This window comes from Rhinopithecus bieti, unplaced genomic scaffold, assembly GCF_001698545.2.
Source record: "Rhinopithecus bieti isolate Rb0 unplaced genomic scaffold, ASM169854v2 scaffold_23405, whole genome shotgun sequence".
In the NCBI taxonomy this organism is placed as follows: Eukaryota; Metazoa; Chordata; class Mammalia; order Primates; family Cercopithecidae; genus Rhinopithecus; species Rhinopithecus bieti.
The window spans coordinates 2,618,674-2,639,155 of NW_016811519.1; the positions used below are offsets into that span (position 1 = coordinate 2,618,674).

General features: G+C 38.4%; 1 protein-coding gene across 1 annotated transcript in view; it reads right to left on the minus strand.

Moving 5' to 3' along the window:
• Positions 1-20,482, minus strand: part of CFAP54 (cilia and flagella associated protein 54) — a 374,000-nt gene that overhangs the window by 9,505 nt on the left and 344,013 nt on the right. Inside the window, 1 exon segment of the mRNA XM_017893969.1 lies at positions 5,379-5,508. Within this exon segment, the coding sequence (XP_017749458.1) occupies positions 5,389-5,508 (120 nt within the window). The 3' untranslated portion in view covers positions 5,379-5,388.

Here is a 20,482-nt window from a genome sequence, read left to right on the forward strand (position 1 = left end):
CTCTTAACCCAGCTTTTAACTAATGAATTTAATTATGAAGAAAACTGCTGTCACTGAAACCTTCTTCTTTATCATGCCTGTACTTATAACAAAAAATATCTGTTGCTATGGAAATTTTAGAGTCAAAGTTGCAATTCATAAGGCTCTACTGAAGTGAAAAGTGGAAATAGAAAATGAGTGTTGGTAAAGAGAAAATTCTTTCTTAATATATTTTTTAACATCAATATTACGGATGATAGATGGATTTTACAAGTAAATCTCATTTTGCATAACAGTCGTGTAAAAAGTTCTGCATATATCTAATTTTGGAAAATCAAATAATTTAAAGTATAATGATGAACTTACAATGGATAGGAATTGAACAGGGAATCTGACTCAATTTAATTAAACATTAAGGCTCTACTATCTAATATTAAAATTTAATATTTTCATAGCTTGAGTTTTCTAAAATTGGGCATATGTATATAGTTTAACATTAGTTTCGAAATGATTTTAGTTGTCATTAAAACCCAAAATAATGAAACCAGATGTGAACTACTCAGTTCCAGTCATACAATGAGATGAGAATCGTAGTTCAATTTATTAGTTATTTACTGATAGGTGAGCCAATAACTATACAAAGCTTGCCAGCCAACAAGATGAAGGGAATCGATGTGTTTGTTTTTAATTTATGAGACACATTATGTATGCAAAAGAAGTAGAGACCAGTATAACAAACATTCAGCTTAAGAGAGAAAATTTTACAAAGACAAATGAAACCTTCTGAGCATTTTTCCTAGAGTTCATCCTCCCTCCTTTATCCAAGAGGTGACCACAAACCTGAATTTGGTGTCAACCATTAATGAACTTGTGTTAAAAATATTTTTAGTATATATGTACTCAGCCATAAATACTATATTATGTGTTTTGCCTGTATTTAAGCTTTATACAAATGGTATATTACATATATCCTGCAACACTTGATTTTCTTTGACTAAACCTGCTTTTGAGATGAATCCAGATTGACATATATCTCTGTTATTAATCCATTTATGAATGTTGTTTAGTATTTCATTATTTATTTATAACTTCTATAAAATATTATCCTGTATGACTATGCCACTATTTCTTTATCCATTCCACCTGATGGATATTTCATAGGTTTTCCTTTGTTTTTACTATTATAATCAATGCATCAGAAATTTGCACAAGTCTTGTTGGGCAAATAGGTCAGAGCTCATTTTGTAGAATATACTATAGCATTTCAAATGAGAGAAAATGGCAAAGAGTAGTTAAGCAGTGGACTTCTGGGTTCACTGTTTTCTCCCCTAACCCCATTAGGGGCTTGTTCAATCCTATGCATACGTAGATAATATTAAATAAATAATAATATTCAAATCTTTTTTATGGATGAAGATGTGCTGGATGACATGTATATTTCATTTAAGTTTTCAGGTACCCTATAAGTTCCATGATGCATTAGGAAAAACAATGTGCCCAGTCTCAAACTGAATGTAACCTAAAGTAATGTGGAGCAGGTTCACACACTTATGACACTCTTGAGCTACTGTTTTAAGGTTGTTATATGAAAACACATACAAAACTATGTGTCCAAGGACACTGTTAAGAGCCAAATGAGCAGGGCACCTTGAAGTGCTCTAGGAGTCCTTGGAGGCAGACACCCTTCTGCATGGTCATTTGAACTGGATGGAGGGATTTGCATGATGTTGCTCAAAAGGGGAAGGAAGGGCAATGCAGACTGCAGGCAGAAACCAAGTTTCTGGACAGTACATTTCTACTCTCCAGAAATTTACCATTTCCCCCCTGCAATTCAGTGACGAACAGGTCGGCTGAGCTGGGGACTGTGAAGTGCCTATGCATGAAGTGAACCAAGACCACCACATTTAAGCCTTTGAATAGCTGGCAGGTGGTCAATTTCTAAAGCAATCTCTTGGAGGTTGATATGGAGAAAGATACAGGAAGTGCTGCAGTTTTATTACCTATCACTTAGCTGCTGGCATGGGCTTCTCTTCCCTCTTTCCTGACTTCCCTCCCCTGTGTCTGCTCCCCTTCTTCTCCCCCTTTCAGCTTGCCTCCTGTCATTCTCTGTTATAATTAAAACAAATAGAAAACATTGCAGGTGTCTACTATAAAGCATTCGCAGATACTGTATATTTTTAAAAACCAGCTGCAAATTGTGTAATTTGGTCTTTAAAAAAAACTCTGAAAGACATTTCTGGAAATAAACACATCTTTCATCCTGCAGATTTTGAATTTTCTTTTTGTTTGTACTTCAGCCCAGTTCATCGTCATTTCCTTACTGCCTTGCACAGAAAGTTACAGCTTTAACTAGTGAGTGTTGCTCCTATTTTAGAAAAGATGGGGAATTTTGAAATGATGGTTTAAAATGGGGAAACTGTTACTGTATGGTCTGGTGCAGTTTTAGACAGTATTTTTCTCAGGCAAAACAACACTCAAGAATAACAGCATCTGTAAGAACTGAAAGTGAAGAAAAAAATAAAAGAAAAAAAAAGTGCTGAAATGTTATCCGCAATAGTTGGAAGGGATCTGCCTTCCCCAGAGGAAACCAATATATTAGCACAGATAACAGATAACATTAGGGACCCCCTTCCATGGATTCTTGGGGCATCCATTCAGATCTGCAAGTCATTTTTTAAAATCTGCCCCCAGGGCAGATGACAGGTGTCCCAGTTTTAGCTTGAACCTCAGCTATGTCTTCCTCTCCCTTTACTATCCAATTTCCTAGAGCTATGGAGTGGGTAGAAGAAAGGTGCAGAGGAGCCCAACTTAATGGTGAAGAGCTCAGATTCTTCTGGGAGGATTTAAATCCTGGCTCTACTTCTGACTAACTGTGATTGTTAGCCAAGTTATTTAACTGCTTTTTGTTTTTGTTTCCTTGTCTATACTATGGGGTCAGTAATACTATGTGCATCATGGTCATTATTCTTGTGAAGACAGAGGGAGAAAATACACTGAAGCACTTACAAACATGTGCCTGGCAGGTAAATGCTCCAGAAAGGGTTGGCAATAATGGTAGCAGTAATGATGGTGTAGTGTTGGTGATACCTCCACCTCCTTCCTTTTTTTAGAACTCCACAGTGCCATCTTTCCTGGATTATATCCATCCATTCATCCATCCATCCATCCATCCATCCATCCATCCATCCATCCATCCCTCCATCCATCCAACAAATATTATAGACCTATATGCCAGGGTTCTATGTTCTAGGGTTCTATAAAAATAGTACAAGCACTTACGTTCACTAAAGTAAAGAAAAATGAAAGTATCTAACTAGTAAAGACTTATTAGTGACAAAAACCAGAAGATGGGCATTTGCATTCACAGGAAATTAGCATGAGGTTGAGGTAAGTGGTCTTGGTTATGAGTCACGCTGTCTCCATACCTGTAATAAATGTGTAGGTACTTTGTTGCACCTTTCTTGACCTTGGTAACTAGCTTTGCATAATAAATTAAACTCCACCATTGAGAAATGCAAACTCTTCACTGTGATCTCTAACCCAGTAAAGAAATGTGCAAACCCCAGTCTCAGACCAAAGGACTCAGAAGCCATCTTTGTATAAGAGCCACTACCATCCAAATGGCTTTTCTGTTTGAATCAAATTTTATTTCATATGAGGGTATAGACATCAGGCAACAATTTTTCCCTTTGAATTCATGAGTAAATACTTGGTTCTTCTTCTCGTTCATTAAAACATGGTTTCCTATCGGTCTTCTTGTCTTTTGTTTCTTTCCCTTTCATTATATCTTGCATTCTTATCTGCCCTGGAGACCAGGCCATCATTCATTCCACTCATTCCTTTCATTCATCCAATATTTATTAAATGCATACTAGTGTCAGGAACTTGTCACTTCTCTCCTCAGTCACTTGTAATGGCACCCTATCATCTACTGATTCAATCCTGAAGTCTTCATTCTAGTGCTCCTTACAGTTTATTTTCCATCATGACTGTGCACACTCCAGGTAAGTCACAGTCAAGTCCTTTGAATATAAACCATGTGTATTTTTATTTTTATGCCTCTGTTCTCCTCTAGTGCGCCCCCTTCTAGCAAAATTTTTTAGCAAATTTTCAACTACCAAAATCCTTCTTATCCTTAAATGCTTTGCTAAAGGCTTGTTTCCTCTACATTGTATTGTAGAACAATTCTACCTTCGCTGTTCCCAGACTTTAGAACTTCATAGATGTCTACATTTAAAAGCTTAGGGACTGACATAAAGTTGCTATTTTTTCTTATATTATCAAAGGAGACTATTTTAAAATGCCAATTGCCAGCTACTATTACTGTTGCTTCATTTTTTTAAAAAAAGGTCTTTTTAATACTAGCAGGAAATTCAGAATAGAGGATGATACATTAAACCAATTTAGCTTTAGAAAAACACATTTGTGTTGTTATTTTTTTTAAACTAGGAGTATTCATTCACTGACTAGCATGTGGGAAGAATTCGCATGTGGCATTTTTAGATAATAGACAAAATGAGTCAGAAATGCAGGTCCTTTTCCAATTTGGCAAGGAAACAATGCTCCCAGCACTCTATTATTACATCAGGCATTGTGCTAAGCACCTTATTACTTCAACTCACCTAACTAACACACACAGCAATCCTATAGGATAGATACTAACATCCCCATTCTACAGATGAGAAAATAAAAGCTTACAGAATTTAAGTTAATTCCCCAAAGTAGCAAAGCTAGCAAATGGCAAAGTTACTATTTAAACCCAGGTTTATACAAAGTTCTAAAGCTGGCACCCTAAAATTCTATGCAATATTGCCTCTCAGAAGTATAAAATATGGAAGGTCTCATTTGCTTCCCAAACCATTTAGAGAATTTCCAAAATTGAAATTAACACATGTTGGGGTTTAATCGAGGGTTCTTCAAGACTAGCGTTAGTGACATTCTAGACTTGATAATTCTTTGTTGTGGGAGCCGTCTTGTGCATTGTAGGATGTTTACTCACTGGATGCCACTAGTACTCTCCAGTGCTAACAATCAAATACATCTCCAGACACTCTCAAATGTCACCTAATGGACAAAATCACTCCCAATTGAGAACTACTGGTTTAATCCAATCTTGCTTTATGGACCTGTCCAAAAACAACCTAAATGACTCCAAACGTGAAAACAGTTGCACTGTGCAAAAACTTGTTTTCTATGAATAGCTCTGTAATACAGTTTTAATAAGCAACAGCAGTGTCATTTAATTCAAGTACAATTTAAGACATTCCTCAAAATAATAATTTTTTAAAAAAATTTAGCTTGTGTAAAAAAACGATTTTATTTTTGTTGTTATAAGAGGACCATCCCAAAAACTTAGTTCAAACCATGAGAAACAACAATTAAATCCTTTATAAGGTTACCGTATAATGTTCAGGGAATAATTGACACTATCCAGTTGAAAAGGCTTCCTCCTGATAAAATGCAACCATTAGCCAGATCAAAAAGTCTCTCAAGATTGAATATAGATGGCAGCGAGATATCAAATGGGACCTGAGGAAAAGCATAAAAGTGTTCATGAAATGCATTGTTTCAAACTGTTGACAAAGTTTTCAAAATACCCAAATACCAATTTCTAATAATTTTATATGAAAGATAGTTAACTTGTGTGCCTCAGGTAAGGCACAGTTTCATACCTCTAAACTGCCGAAATGGCACGTATATCATTCTACATCCTATTAAGATTCACACATGAGCCTATAAAACAGCAAACACTTCTAAAAATATAGACTACTTGTATTTAGGTAATCACTGTACATGGTTCTAAATGTAAGACTTTTGGCCCTTCTCCTAATAAACGCTTTCCTGCATAACAGACTGACCAGCTGACAAATCTCCCTCTCTCATTTGGAGCATAAGTCTTGACACAGTGAAGAAGGACGCAACAGGAAATTATGTTTGGAGATCAATGCATCTGAAAGAGGCACCGTGTTACCCCGAATGAGAGCTAGTACAGCCAAAGTCATTCTGGGCAGGCTGAAAAATGGAAAATAAAGACTGCTTTTGTGGTCATAGCATTGGTTATTGATTGGCAGAAGGACAGGGAGGAGAGAACAAAAATGAAGGAAAGAAAACAAATGTTTGCTGGGGACCCACTTCATGCCAATCTAGGTATATACTTGTGTAGAATGACCACAATGAGTTACAGCCTTGTGGGTCCGAATCCTGGTAAAATAATAATAATAAGAGAACAAGTTTTTATTAATTTCTTGTCTACCTGTTAAATGAACCAGTCATTCGTCTTATTCTTAAAAAAACATAATGAGGCCGGGCGCGGTGGCTCAAGCCTGTAATCCCAGCACTTTGGGAGGCCGAGACGGGCGGATCGCGAGGTCAGGAGATCGAGACCATCCTGGCTAACACGGTGAAACCCCGTTTCTACTAAAAAAAAATACAAAAAGCTAGCCGGGCGAGGTGGCGGGTGCCTGTAGTCCCAGCTACTTGGGAGGCTGAGGCAGGAGAATGGCGTAAACCTGGGAGGCAGAGCTTGCAGTGAGCTGAGATTCGGCCACTGCACTCCAGCCCGGGCTACAGAGCGAGACTCTGTCTCAAAAAAAATAAATAAATAAATAAAAATAATGAACCTAAATGTGGATATTCCATTTGGAGGCTGGTTTTTGTTAACTTTTTTGTCACTTTATTGGATTAAAAAAAAGATAAAGTATTCCAGTGTTTTCCATAACTACAAACAATAAAGAGGTGAATAAATTAAAAATTAATAATATTTGCCTTCCTTGATCAATCCTAATACAATCAATGTTTTCAGATTGGAGGGTATCCTTTCAGATGTTTTTTTTTTTCTTTTTTTAAAAAAAATTGAATTATTAGGTCCATTATTTGCTTTTTCAATTAGCAATATGTAAGATAAATCCCTCCTTAATCAATTCAGGGAGGCAGAATAATTACATGGTGTTAAGAATGTGCATCCTGGGGTCTGACGTGGTGGCTCACACCTGTAATCCCAACACTTTGGGAGGCTGAGGCTGGAGGGTCACAAGGTCAGGAGTTCAAGACCACCCTGGCCAACACAGTGAAACCCCCGTCTCTACTAAAAATACAAAAAATTAACCAGGCATGGTGGTGGGTGCCTATAATCCCAGCTACTTGAGAGGCTGAGGCAGAAGAATCGCTTGAACCCAGGAGGCGGAGATTGCAGCAAGCCAAGATCATGCCATTGCACTCCAGACCGGGCGAAACTCCATCTCAAAAAAAAAAAGAAAAAGTGTGCATTCTGGAGTAGGACTGCTTGGTTCAAATTCAGACCTTACCACTTACCAGCTATGCGAAACTGGGTAAAATGTTTGATCTGTTTGAACTTTAATTTCCACATGCACAAAATAGGAATTATCTATTTTGAATTGATTTTTGTATATGGTATAAATAAGGGGTTCAACTTCAGTCTTCTGCTTATGGCTAGCCAACTACCCCAGCACCATTTATTGAACAGCAAGCCTTTTCCCCTTGCTTGTTTTTGTCACCTTTGTTGAAAATCAGATGGTCATAGGTATGTGGCAACATTTCTGGGTTCTCTATTCTGTTCCATTGGTCTATGTGCCTGTTTTTGTACCAGTGCCATGCTGTTGTGGTTACTGTAGTCCTGTAGTGTAGTTTGAAGTCAAGTAACATACTGCCTCTAGTTTTGTTCTTTTTGCTTAAGATTGCCTTGGCTATTCAGGCTCTCTTTTGTTTCCATAATTTTAGTTCCATTAATTTTAAAATAGCTTTTTCTAGTTCTGTGAAGAATGTTGTTGGTAGTTTGATAAGAATAGCATTGAATCTGTAAATTGCTCTGGACAGTATGGCCATTTTAATGATATTGATTCTTCATATCCATGAGCATGGGATGTTTTTCCATTTGTTTGTATCTTTCCTGATTTCTTTAAGCAGTGTTCCATAATTCTCATTGCAGGGATCTTTCACCTCCATGGTTAGCTGTATTCCTAGGTATTTTATTCTTTTTGTGGCAATTGTGAATAGTATTGCCTTTCCAAAACTATACAAACCCTGAAAGATAACCTAGGCAATACCATGCTGGACATGGGAATGAGCAAAGATTTCATGACAAAGACACTAAATACAATCACAACAAAAGCAAAAATTGGCAAGTGGGATCTAATTAAACTTAAGAGCTTCTGCACAGCAAAAGAAACTATAAGAGTAAACAGACAACCTAGAGAATGGGAGACAATATTTGCAAACTATGCATCTGACGAATGTCTAATATCCAGCATCTATAAGGAACTGAAACCAAATTTACAAGAGAAAAACAATCACACTAAAAAACAGGCAAAGGACATGAACAGACACTTCAAAAGAGGACATACATGCACCCAAGAAGAATATAAGTTCAATATCACTGATCATTAGAAAAATGCAAATCAAAACGATTATGAGATACCATCTCACACCTGTTATATTAAAAAGTCAAAAAATAACAGATGCTGGTAAGGTTGCAGAGAAAAAGGGAACATTACACACTGTTGGTGGGAGTGTAACTTAATTCAACCATTGTGGAAAGCAGTATGGCGATTCCTCAAAGAGCTAAAAGTGGAACTATCATTAGACCCAATAATCCCATTACTGGTTATATACCCAGAGAAATATAAATCATTCTACCATTAAGACTTCAGACAAGCACACAAATGTTCATTGCAGCACTATTCACAATAGCAAAGACATGTGTATTGGTCCATTTTCATACAGCTGTAAAGAGCTGCCTGAGACTGGGTAATTTATAGGAAAAGAGGTTTAATTGACTCACAGTTCCACATGGCTGGGGAGGGTTTGGGAAACTTATAATCATGGCAGAAAGCAAAGGGAAAGCAAGCAACTTCTTCGCAGGGTCAGAGGAAAGAGAGAACAAAGAAGGAAGAGCCACTTTTAAGCTATGGGATCTCATGAGAACTCACTATCACAAGAACAGCATGGAGGACACCACTCCCATTATCCAATCACCTCCCACCAGGTCCCTCCTTGACACATGGGAATCACAATTTGAGATGAGATGTGGGTAGGGACACAGAGCCAAGCCATATCAACATGGAATCAACCTAAATGCCCATCAATGACAGATTGGATAAAGTAAATGTGGTACATATACACCATGGAACACTATGCAGCCATGAAAAAGAACGTGATCGTGTCTTTTGTGAAATATGGATGAAACTAGAGGCTATTATCCTCAGCAAACTAACACAGGAACAGAAAACCAAATACCACATTTTCACTTATAAGTGGAAGCTAAATGATGAGAACTTATGAACACAAAGAAGGAAAAAACAGACACCAGGGTCGACTTGTGGGTGGAAAGTGGGAGACGGGAGAGGAGCAGAAAAGATAACCATTGGGTACTGGGTTTGATAAGGTTTGGCTGTGTTCCCACTCAAATCTCATCTTGAACTGTAGTTCCCATAATCCCCATGTGTCACGGGAGGGACCCAGTGGGAGGTAACTGAAACATGGGGACAGCTACCTCCATACTGTTCTTGTGATAGTGAGTTCTCAAGAGATCTGATGGTTTTATAAAGGGCTTTTCCCTCACCTCACTCTGCACTTCTCCTTGCTGCTGCCATGTGAAGAAGGATGTGTTTGCTTCCCCTTCCATCATGATTGTAAGTTTCCTGAGACCTTCCCAGCCCTGCAGAACTGTGAGTATATCAAACCTCTTTTCTTTACAAATTACCCAGTATCAGGTATGTCTTTATTAGCAGCGTGAGAACAGACTAATATAGTAAGTTGGTAACAGAAGTGGGATACTGGTGTAAAGATACCTGAAAATGTGGAAGTGACTTTGGAACTGAGTAACAGGCAGAGGTTGGGGACAGTTTGGAGGGCTCAGAAGAAGACAGGAAAATATGGAAAAGTTAGGAACTTCCTAGAGACTTGGAGGGCTCAGAAGACAGGAAGATGTGAGGAAGTTTGGAACTTCCTAGAGACTTGTTGAATGGCTTTGACCAAAATGCTGATAGTGATGTGGACAATAAAGTCCAGGATAAGGTGGTCTCAGATGGAGATGAGGAACTTCTTGGGAACTAGAGTAAAGGTGATGCTTGTTATGCTTTAGCAAAGAGACTGGCAGCATTCTGCCCCTGCCCTCCCTAGAGATCTGTGGAACTCTGAACTTCAGAGAGATAATTTAGGGTATCTGGCAGAAGAAATTTGTAAGCGGCAAAGTGCTCAAGAGGAAGCAGAGCATAAAAGTTTGGAAAATTTGCAGCCTGACAATGCAATAGAAAAGAAAAACTCATTTTCTGGAAAGAAATTCAAGCCTGCTGCAGAAATTTGCATATGTAACAAGGAGCCAAATGTTAATCACCAAGACAATGGAGAAATGTCACAATTTATGCTCCAGGGCATGTCAGAGACCTTCAGGACAGGCCCAGGGCCTAGGAGGGAAAAATGGTTTCAGGGGCTGGGTCCAGGATGGCTCCTGCCGTGTGCAGCCTAGGGACTTGGTGCCCTGCCTCCCAGTTGCTCCAGCCATGGCTAAAAGGGGCCAAGGTACAGCTCAGACCATGGCATCAGAGTGAAAGCCCCAAGCCTTGGCAGCTTCCACATGGTGTTGAGCCTGTGGGTGCACAGAACTAAAGAAGTGAGGTTTGGGAACCTCCACCTAGATTTCAGAGGATGTATGGAAACACCTGGATGTCCAGGTAGAGTATGTTGCAGGGGCAGGGCCCTCATGGAGAACCTCTGCTAAGGCAGTGCAGAAAAAAAATGTGGGGTCAGAGCTCCCATACAGAGTCCCCACTGGGGCACTGCCTAGTGGAACTGTGAGAAGAGGGCCACCACCCTCCAGACCCCAGAATGGTAGTTCCACTGATGGCTTGCACTGTGCACCTGGAAAAGCCACAGACACTCAACACCAGGCCATGGGGGTGTTGGGGGTCTATACCCTGCAAACCCACAGGGGCAGAGCTGCCCAAGGCTGTGAGGGCCCACCTCTTGCATCAGCAAGCCCTGGGTGTGTAACATGGAGTCAAAGGCGATCACTTCAGAACTTTAAGGTTTAATGACTGCCCTATTGGATTTTGGACTTGCATGGGGCCTGTAGCCCCTTTATTTTGGCCAATTTCTCCCATTTGGAATGGGTGTATTTATCCAATGTCTGTACCCCCATTGTATCTAGGAAGTAACTAACCTGCTTTTGATTTTACAGGTTTATAGGTGGAAGGGCCTTGCCTTGTCTCAGATGAGACTTTGGACTTGGACTTCTGAGTTAATGCTGGAATGAATTAAGACTTTGGGGGACTGTTAGATGGGCCTGATTGTGTTTTGAATTGTGAGGACATGAGATTTGGGAGGGGCCAGGGGCAGAATGATATGGTGTGGCTGTGTCCCCACCCAAATCTCATCTTGAACTATAGTTCCCATACTCCCCATGTGTCATGAGAGGGACCTGGTGGGAGGTAATTTAATCATGGGGGCAGTTACCATCATACTGTTCTTGTAATAGTGAGTGAGTTCTCATGAGATCTGATGGTTTTACAAGGGTCTTTTCCCCCACTTCGCTCCACACTTCTCCTTGCTGCCCCCAAGTGAAGAAGGACATGTTTGCTTCCCCTTCTGCCATGACTGTAAGTTTCCTGTGGCCTCCCCAGTTCTGCAGAACTATGAGTCAATTGAACCTCTTCCTTTACATATTACCCAGTCTTAGATATGTCTTTATTTAGAACGGACTAATAACAGGCTTAATTCCTGGGTGATAAAACAATCTGTATAACAAAGCCCCATGACATGAGTTTACCTATGTAACAAACCTTTACATGTATCCCAAATCTAAAATAAAAGTTAAAAAAGAAATTATAATAGTTCTTATACCATTTTGTTACAAGGATTAAATGAGTTTATTCAAATAAAACACAGAATGGTACCTGGCACACAATGATGACTCAATAAAGGCTACATATGATTATTATTATTGAACATATCCTTTTAAATGGCTACCTAATACTTCATGGACTGGCTGTATCCTGATTATACAATCATTCTCTAGAGGTTTTTTCTAGTTTTGTACATGCTTGCTTATTTATATATATTCTTGCGTACAAATGCTTTCAATTTTTGTACTATTGACTCTCTAAAGTCATTTTATTTAGTCATATGCCATTTACCTTTTGCACTTTAACATGTATTACCAGAACTACTTTCCAAATACGTTGGGGCAATTATCACTTCAACCAGCAATATGTGAGGGCTTCCCTACACTCAAGGTAATATATTAGAGAATGTTACACATCTTTGTTGTTGTTGTTGTTTTGCTATTTTGCTACTATTTTTTATTCAGAAAAATACAATAAATATTTTGGCAAGCTAATGTTAATTGGTTTATTAATATGTTGAAATTATATGTGTTTACCATGATTATTATGGTTGTATCTCTTTGCTACTTAACCACACTAAATAGTCCACCTATTTTATAGTAACGAATTATCTCATGTCTGACTTAATCCTTTTAGCAGATAATCAAGGTAAAACAAAGAAATAATAATTAGCATTAATATATTTGTATTTTGTTTTGTGCTCTATTGCTTTCACTGTGGAATTCTTTCCATGTTAAAGATAGGAATGGCTTTTTTAAAAAAATCAAGTGGCTACATTAATTCTACTTAACATTAGCGTTATCTTCATGACATAATTTATATATCAGATACAAATAGAACATTTTGGTCTTTGACTTTGTCACTGAACCTCCAGAAACAAGTGGTGATTTGTCAAAGGATGAAGATTAATTGCTTAGTTTATTTATGGAGGCCATGAGTGAAAGCTACAGATTAGAAAGATAAAATAAAGCAGTTGTCACCCAGGAGTTATTCATCCTTGTTGGTCCTCAGGAGAACACAAACTACCCTAAAATATCAGAACCAACCCTTGTGTTATTATGCCTTCCTTTCTAGACGTTCCAGGCATTTTAAGCCCCTTGGTAGACAAATCAGATACTTCAAATTTTAGTTATTTCTATCATGCTAAAATACAGTGTTCTATATTTTCCTCTTGCCAAACACAATTCTTTTAAGTAAAAGCAAAATTCTTTTAAGTAAAATTCTTCTGATTGGATTATAACATGTAGACAGAAAAGTAGGAGAAGTCATAAATGTGCAACTTGCATATACACTTTTTTTTCAAAATGAACATATTCATGTAATCATCACCCAGGTCAAGAAATAGAACATGGTCAGCACTCAAGGAGTCTTCCTGGTGCTCCCTCCTAGTCACTGACCAGGGGTCTGTGTGTGTGTGTGTATATATATATATATCTTTGTTTTTACTGTATATGAATAGAATCTTGCAATATGTAATCTTTCCTGTCTGGCTTTTTTGAGTTTCATCCATGTTGTTGAGTAAAGCAATAGTTTGTTCATTCTTATTGATACATAGTTTTCATTGTATGAATGTGACACAATTTATTCATTTTTACAGTTGATGTTCAGTTGAGTTACTTCCAATTTTTTGGTGTTATGAATAAAAATATGTTTTGATGCATACATGTAACATTTCTATTAGGCATATACATGAAAATGGAATTTGCTGGGCCATCAGGTACATGTATATTCCTCTTTAAGCTGATTCTACGAAACAGTTTTCTATTTTATATTTTCCACCATCTCCAGTTTTTCCACATCTTCACAAACTCTGACAATTTCTGTTTAAAACTGTCACTATTCTGGTATGTTTTGCATGTGTCATATACCATCGTACTATGTTTTAATGTCACATCCCTGAAAACTAGTAACACTGAACTTAAGTATAGGTCTCTGTTGACATACAGGTCTTTGGTCCAATTTATATTGAGGTGTCCTTTTCTCATTCACATAAATAGGAATTCTTAATATAATCTAGAAACAGGTCCTTTTGGAGTATATATAAAATTTCTCCCACTCTGTGGCTTGCCATTTTGCCCTTTTGATGGTATCTTAAAATATAGTCCAATCCTTCAGTCTTTTCTTTATGATTCGTACTTTCAAAAGTATATCCTATTTATGAAAGCTTTGCTAACACCAAGGTCATGAAGATAATCTCTTATTATTTCCTCTAGCTTTATTGTTTTATCTTCCACATTTATTGCCACAATCAATTTGGAATTCACTTTGTATATTCGGTAAAGTAAGGGTTGAGGTGCATTATTTTTAGATATCCAATTGACCCAACTCATTTATTGAAAAGATGAGTTACCTCTGTCATAAATCATGGGATTGCATATGTATGGATCTCTTCCTGGACTTATTATATATAAATACAATTAGAGAGTCCAGATAGATGAAGAGAGAGCGTCTCTATTCTATAAACATATAAAGACTATCTACCTACCTACCTACCTATCCTCTCTAAATCTATTTATCTATACTTCCTGCAATCTCACGCAGTGTTACTGTAGTTCTTTAATGAGATTTGATAGGTAGACGTTTAAGTCCCTCCACTTTGTTCCTTTTAGATGGTCTTAGCTGTTCTGGGTCCTTTATATGTCCATGTGAATTTTCTGGTACTACTATAAATGAGAGTTTAATTTTTTTAATTTCTGAGTATTGCTTCTGCTATATAGAAATAAAATTTATATTTCCAGTGATAGTACAGATAGCAACTTTGCTAAATTCACTTATTCATTCTAAGAGTTATTCTGAAGACTATTTTGGATTTTCTATGTCTGTGAATAATGAAAGCTTTCTTTCTTTCTTTCCCATACTTACACCTGTTAAAAATTCTTCCTTTATTTCACAGGCTAAGAACTCCCATACAATGTTAATTAGAAGTGATGATAGAGTATTATTAACAAATGATTAGCTGATTTTACAATTCAGGAGACAGGGGAAGGTTTTTTAAATGAACAGTACAGAAAAATTGTCCGTTATTAAAACTATATCTTTATCTTTACTTATATCCTGTACTATTTTTGTTAAATTTATTCCTAGGCATTTTATAATTTTGCCACTATTTTAAAATTTCCATTTTAAATTATTTTCCATTTTAAATTATTATTCCTAGAAGAAAGAAATTATTAATTTTATATCCAGCCACTTTATCAGATTCTCTTAGTTCAAATCATTTCTAAAACTCTTGGGTTTGGGTTTTAAAAGATAGTATTTACAAATAAATACAAGTTTACCTGTTATTTCTTAATATTTATGTTTACAGATTTTATTCTCTTGCCTTATTACAAGAGCTAAAACTTCCAAAATAATCTGGATTCACAGAGGAGATAATGAGCCTTATTATTTGTAAAACCGCTACTTAAATTAGGAATAGAATTAGAATTAGGAAACCACCTAAATATGGTCAGGATACATTTATGAAGCAAACATTTTACTAAATATTAAAATTAAAAAGCCACTACCTTCAAAATCATGAAGACAAGTTTTTAGAAAGTTAGGTGAAAATGCTAAATTTATTTCGTAGTCACAGCACATCAATGTCATAAATATTAAGTGAACCTGAATGTGCTTTAGGAAGTCAGAGTTATACCTTCTCCTCCAGAGTTCAAGACTTTTTAAAAAATAATAAAATTTACACAATTTCAAATAAAATAATAGCATTAAAAGGTAAAGTATTTCTTTCAGGACATTTCTTGACCTGTATTAAAGTGAGCCCACATAACTTTTCACAAAGTGATACGGTTTTTACACTGATATGGTTTGGCTCTGTGTCCCCACCCAAATCTCATCTCAGATTGTAATCACCACCTGTCAAGGGAGGCACCTGGTGAGAGGTGATTGGGTCATGGGGGTGGTTTCCTCCATGCTATTCTCCTGAAAGTGAGGGAGTTCTCAGGAGATCTGATTGCTCAGTAAGTGTCTGGCATTTCCCCTGCTTGCTCTCTCTCTTGCCTGCTGCCATGTAAGATATGCCTTGCTTCCCCTTTGCCTTGCGCTGTGATTGTAAGTTTCCTGAGGCCTCCCCAGCCATGTAGAACTGTGAGTCAATTAAACCTCCTTTCTTTACAAATTACCCAATTTCAGGTAGTATCTTTATGGCAGTGTGAAAATGAACTACTACACACACCCATGAGACCTGGAGACTTGAAGGGACTTGCCCAAGGTCCCTCAGCTATTTAGTGTCAGAGCCAGGATCCACACCCAGGCAGACAGGCTCTCAGAACATGTCCCTCTCCAATCTGCAGCACTGCCACTCCCCTACCTGACAAATACGCTCTGAGTTCCCTTTCACCATGTCTGTCAACCATTGGCCAGTCCAAGACTCTCCATGAAACACTCCTGCTTCGTGCAGCCTCTCCCACTCCCCTGACTGAGACTCCTGCTCCGCCCTTGGCTCAGTGCTCTCTGTTTTTGTTTGTTTGTTTGTTTGTTTTTGTTTTTGAAGACGGAGTCTCACCCTCTGGAGTACAATGGCACGATCTTGGCTCACTACAACCTCTGCCTCCTGGGAGGCCATTCTCCTGCCTCAGCCTCCCAAGTAGCTGAGATAATGCACCCAGCTACTTTTTTTTTTTTTTTTTTTTAGTAGAGACAGGGTTTCACCATGTTGGCCAGGCTAGTCTTGAACTCCTGACCTCAAGTGATCTGCCCACCTTGGCCTCCCAAAGTGCTGGGATTACAGGTGTAGCCACTGTGCCCGGCTGTGCTCTCTTGACAAGCTTTTCCAGCTCAGCTTTTGGAAATTTTACAGTTGACTCTAGGGTTGCCATAGGGAATTAGAAATCTTTTATGTTTGCTTGCTTGTTGTAAATATATTTGGGCCCAAATTGTCCAGGAAAGGGTACAAAGGTTCCATTCCCTAGGTCAGGAAAGGCTTTGTGGAGATGAAGGAATAAAACAGACTGGCAGATAAAAGACTGTGCATTAGTTAGCTCAACTAGGTTACACTTGAAGGAGCTATTTGAAAGAAATGGTGATGATTTTGTCTGCCTAGAGAGGATGAAAGTCTGAAATAGTAAGAAAAAGGGAAAGGAAATTAATCAAGTGGGGCATACTGAAGGGGTTCATTAATATCTGGCCTGAATTGAACTTGTTTGGAAAAGTTTTGAAAGCCATTAGAGAGTTAAAGGTTATTTGCGAATGCTTTATTTTATATGAGTTTCTACATGATTACTAGCTTCTATCATAATAAAGATTTTATTACTTGTGCTCTTGTGTTCCAACAATTTTCCTTAATCAAAAGGAAAATCATGTAGTCTTCAAAGAATCTATGATTTTTCTCAATCCAATTAGATTTTGTTGAGCACCTCCTCTGAGGCCTCTTCCTTCTCTCTGCACACTGTCAGTTACCTTTTCATCAATTCTAAGCGTTCCATGACCAAAAAAAAAGAGGGGGAGGAGCCAAATTCTTACTAATCAATTAGGCTTGCCTATTCTTTTAATTGATAAGTGCGATATTGAACAACTGAGAGATTTGTGATATGGATGGATTTAACTTTGCCTCCTTTCAAAAACCTTAAAGCACAGGGAGCAAGAGCCATGAAAAAAACTTTAACAGCTTCAAGGTAAGAAAGCAAATAGTATTTTCATCCAGCATTCTCACATATAAGTTTCTCTACCATGTTTTCTATTTTTTCCTAATACATCACTTTTCTCTGAAGTTAATGATTTATTGGATTTTTTTCTAGACTCGGGAAAAAATGCATTCTAAAGTAGAAAGGATAATATGACACTAGCTTACTTAAGAATCAATATCATGAATGACTGGTGATCCATCTCACAAAAGTTCCAGATGAGAGGGACCTAGATATATTTGCTTCACTGCACTTTATATGATTAAGAAAAATCCCAATACCAGCAATAATAGATATTATTCTCCCCAATCTAACAGGAATAGCATCCAACTCTTAGGAAGGTAACGGCTTTTCCACAGCTCTGCCAAACCACAGAAATTTCACACTTTGTGAAGAAAGAGATTATCTTTTCATCACTCTAACTTTTGTGTTAATAAAACTTTAAACATGACAAAAAAGGTGTTTTATTTAACATAATATGAGATCAAATGGTTATATTGGTGAGATGGTAGAAATCTTTTTTTTTTTTTCTTGAGACAGAGTCTTACTCTGTCGCCAGGCTGGAGTGCAATGGTGCGATCTCAGGTCACTGCAACCTCCGCCTCCCAGGTTCAAGTGATTCTTCCTGCCTCAACCTCCCCAGTAGCTGGGACAACAGGCACATGCCACTACACCCAGCTAATTTTTGTATTTTTAGTAGAGATGGGGTTTTACCATGTTGGTGAGGATGGTCTTGATCTCTTGACCTCGTGATCCACCCGCCTTGGCCTCCCAAAGTGTTGGGATTACAGGCGTAAGCCACTGTGCCCAGCCAGTAGAAATCTTTTAATATTAAATATTAAATAAATAACATTATTTTGGTTGGTCACGGCGGCTCATGCTTGTACTCCCAGCATTTTGGAAGACTGAGGCAGGCAGATCACTTGAGGTAAGGAGTTCAAGACCAGCCTGTCTAACATGCTGAAACCCTGTCTCTACTAAAAATACAAAAACTAGTCAGGTGTGGTGGTACATGCCTGTAATGCCAACTACTCAGGAGGCTGAGGCAGGCAAATCACTCGAACCTGGGAGGTGGAGGTTACAGTGAGCCAAGATTGTGCCAGTGCACTCCAGCCTGGGCAACAGAGCAAAACACCGTCTCAAAAACAAAACAAAACAAAACAAAAATAACATGATTGTAAAAGGCATTTTGCAGAGTATAAGAAAATTGGAAATTAGAGAGAAGATGTAGGAGAGAAAGCATTTGTACAGGGAATTGGTTCAAATGTTACATTATCTAAGAATAGAAGAATAGATTATTCTTGAATCATCATCACCATCACCATCATTGTCATTGTCACTTTACAACAACTGAGCCACAGCTGGGCCTGGCATTTCCTTGAGCTCTAGAGCAGAATGCATCTATTAATAAAGGACAGTTCTTGCTTAGACACATCATCCCACATTGCAGAGATAACCAAACATTTCAGCCAAATCCAAAACATTTCAACAACATGAGGGGTTCTGTCTCCCTTCTCACATCTAAGTGGATGCTTTGAACAGTGGCCTCTTTATTGGAATGCATGAGAAGCACCTCCATGAGACAAGATACATTGCAGGAAACTGCAGCCACTGAAATATATTTTTAAAAACCAATTTCAAGTTATGTTCATTGTTTAGAGTTGTGGTATAATAAAGAATAAACATTTGGTCTTTGTCCTGGGTTCCTGGCACAGAGCTCCTAAAACAGCTGGAATTGACAATCTTTTATATACTAAGGGGTAGGGGGAGTGATTAAACCCAATCACTAATAGCTGATGATTAAATCAATCATACCTACGTAATAAAACTTCCATAAAAACTCATAAGGATGGGTTTGGGGGCACTTCTGGGGTGGTGCACAAGTAGAGCACTGGGAGGGAGGGCAGCTCACCAGGAGAGTGCTGGGAGGAAGGGCAGCTCACCAGGAGAGTGCTGGGAGGGAAGGCAGCTTACCAGGAGAGTGATGGGAGGGAGGGCGGCTCACTGGGAGAGGGCATGGCTGCACCTTGCCCCTTTCCTGTGCTCTGCCCTATGCATCTCTTTTATCTGGGGTTTCTGTATCCTTTATAAATTGGTCATCATAAATAAAGCACTTCCCTGAGTTCTGTCAGCTCTTCTATCAAATTACTGAATCTGAGGGGAGGGTCCTGGCAACTCCCAAATATGTAGTTGGGCAGAAGTGTGGGCAATCTGGGCACCTCATTTGCAGCTGGCATCTGAAGTGAGGGAAGTTTCATAGGACTAAGCCCTTAACTGTGGGGTCTGTGCAAATTCTGGGTAGTTAGTGTCAGAATTCAATGGAATCATTGAACACCCAGTTGGTGTCAGAAAATCACAGAATTGCTTGGTGTCAGGAAAAGCTGTACAACTGTCATATCTGGTATTATGCAAACCAGGGCAGTGCTCAGCTAGAGAATACCTTTGGGGTCACTGGTGCCTTTCCCTCCTTGGCACCCAGTCTGCACGCACAGTCCTTCCTGCCCTATTCCAGGCTCAGCCAAGGCACCACTTGATGAAAAGTGATAGAGTTGACAGTATCACCTCCATCATGGGTATATGCTCTTTATAGGGGACTATTTAAGAAAACGATTCTATAAGACCAAAGGAGACCCTTAAGAAAATAGTGAAAGTTTAGGCCGTACATATCCAGACTTATTCTGACTGCTCCAGACTCCCAGGCCCAGAGAAAAGGCCTTTGAAATCTGACACCCTATTGTGCAGAAGGAACAGCAGCTCTCTTTCCACAGGAAAGAATTTTTCCACCTGTACAGAACTAATAAAGGGTCCCAAATAGGGAACATTCCCTTTAAACCACCAAAAGCTCCAATTAGGCAGGAAGCATGAGTTACACAACCAACCCTACAATAAACTGCACAGGGTGTAGAGGCCTGATGCAAGTTCAGGGCCAGTGGTTCAGGGCTCATAACTGGGGGCAAAGGAAGAGTTAAATGAAATGGTTTCTTGGACGGAATATTTAAGAGAAATGGCTATATTCAATGTGTTAAA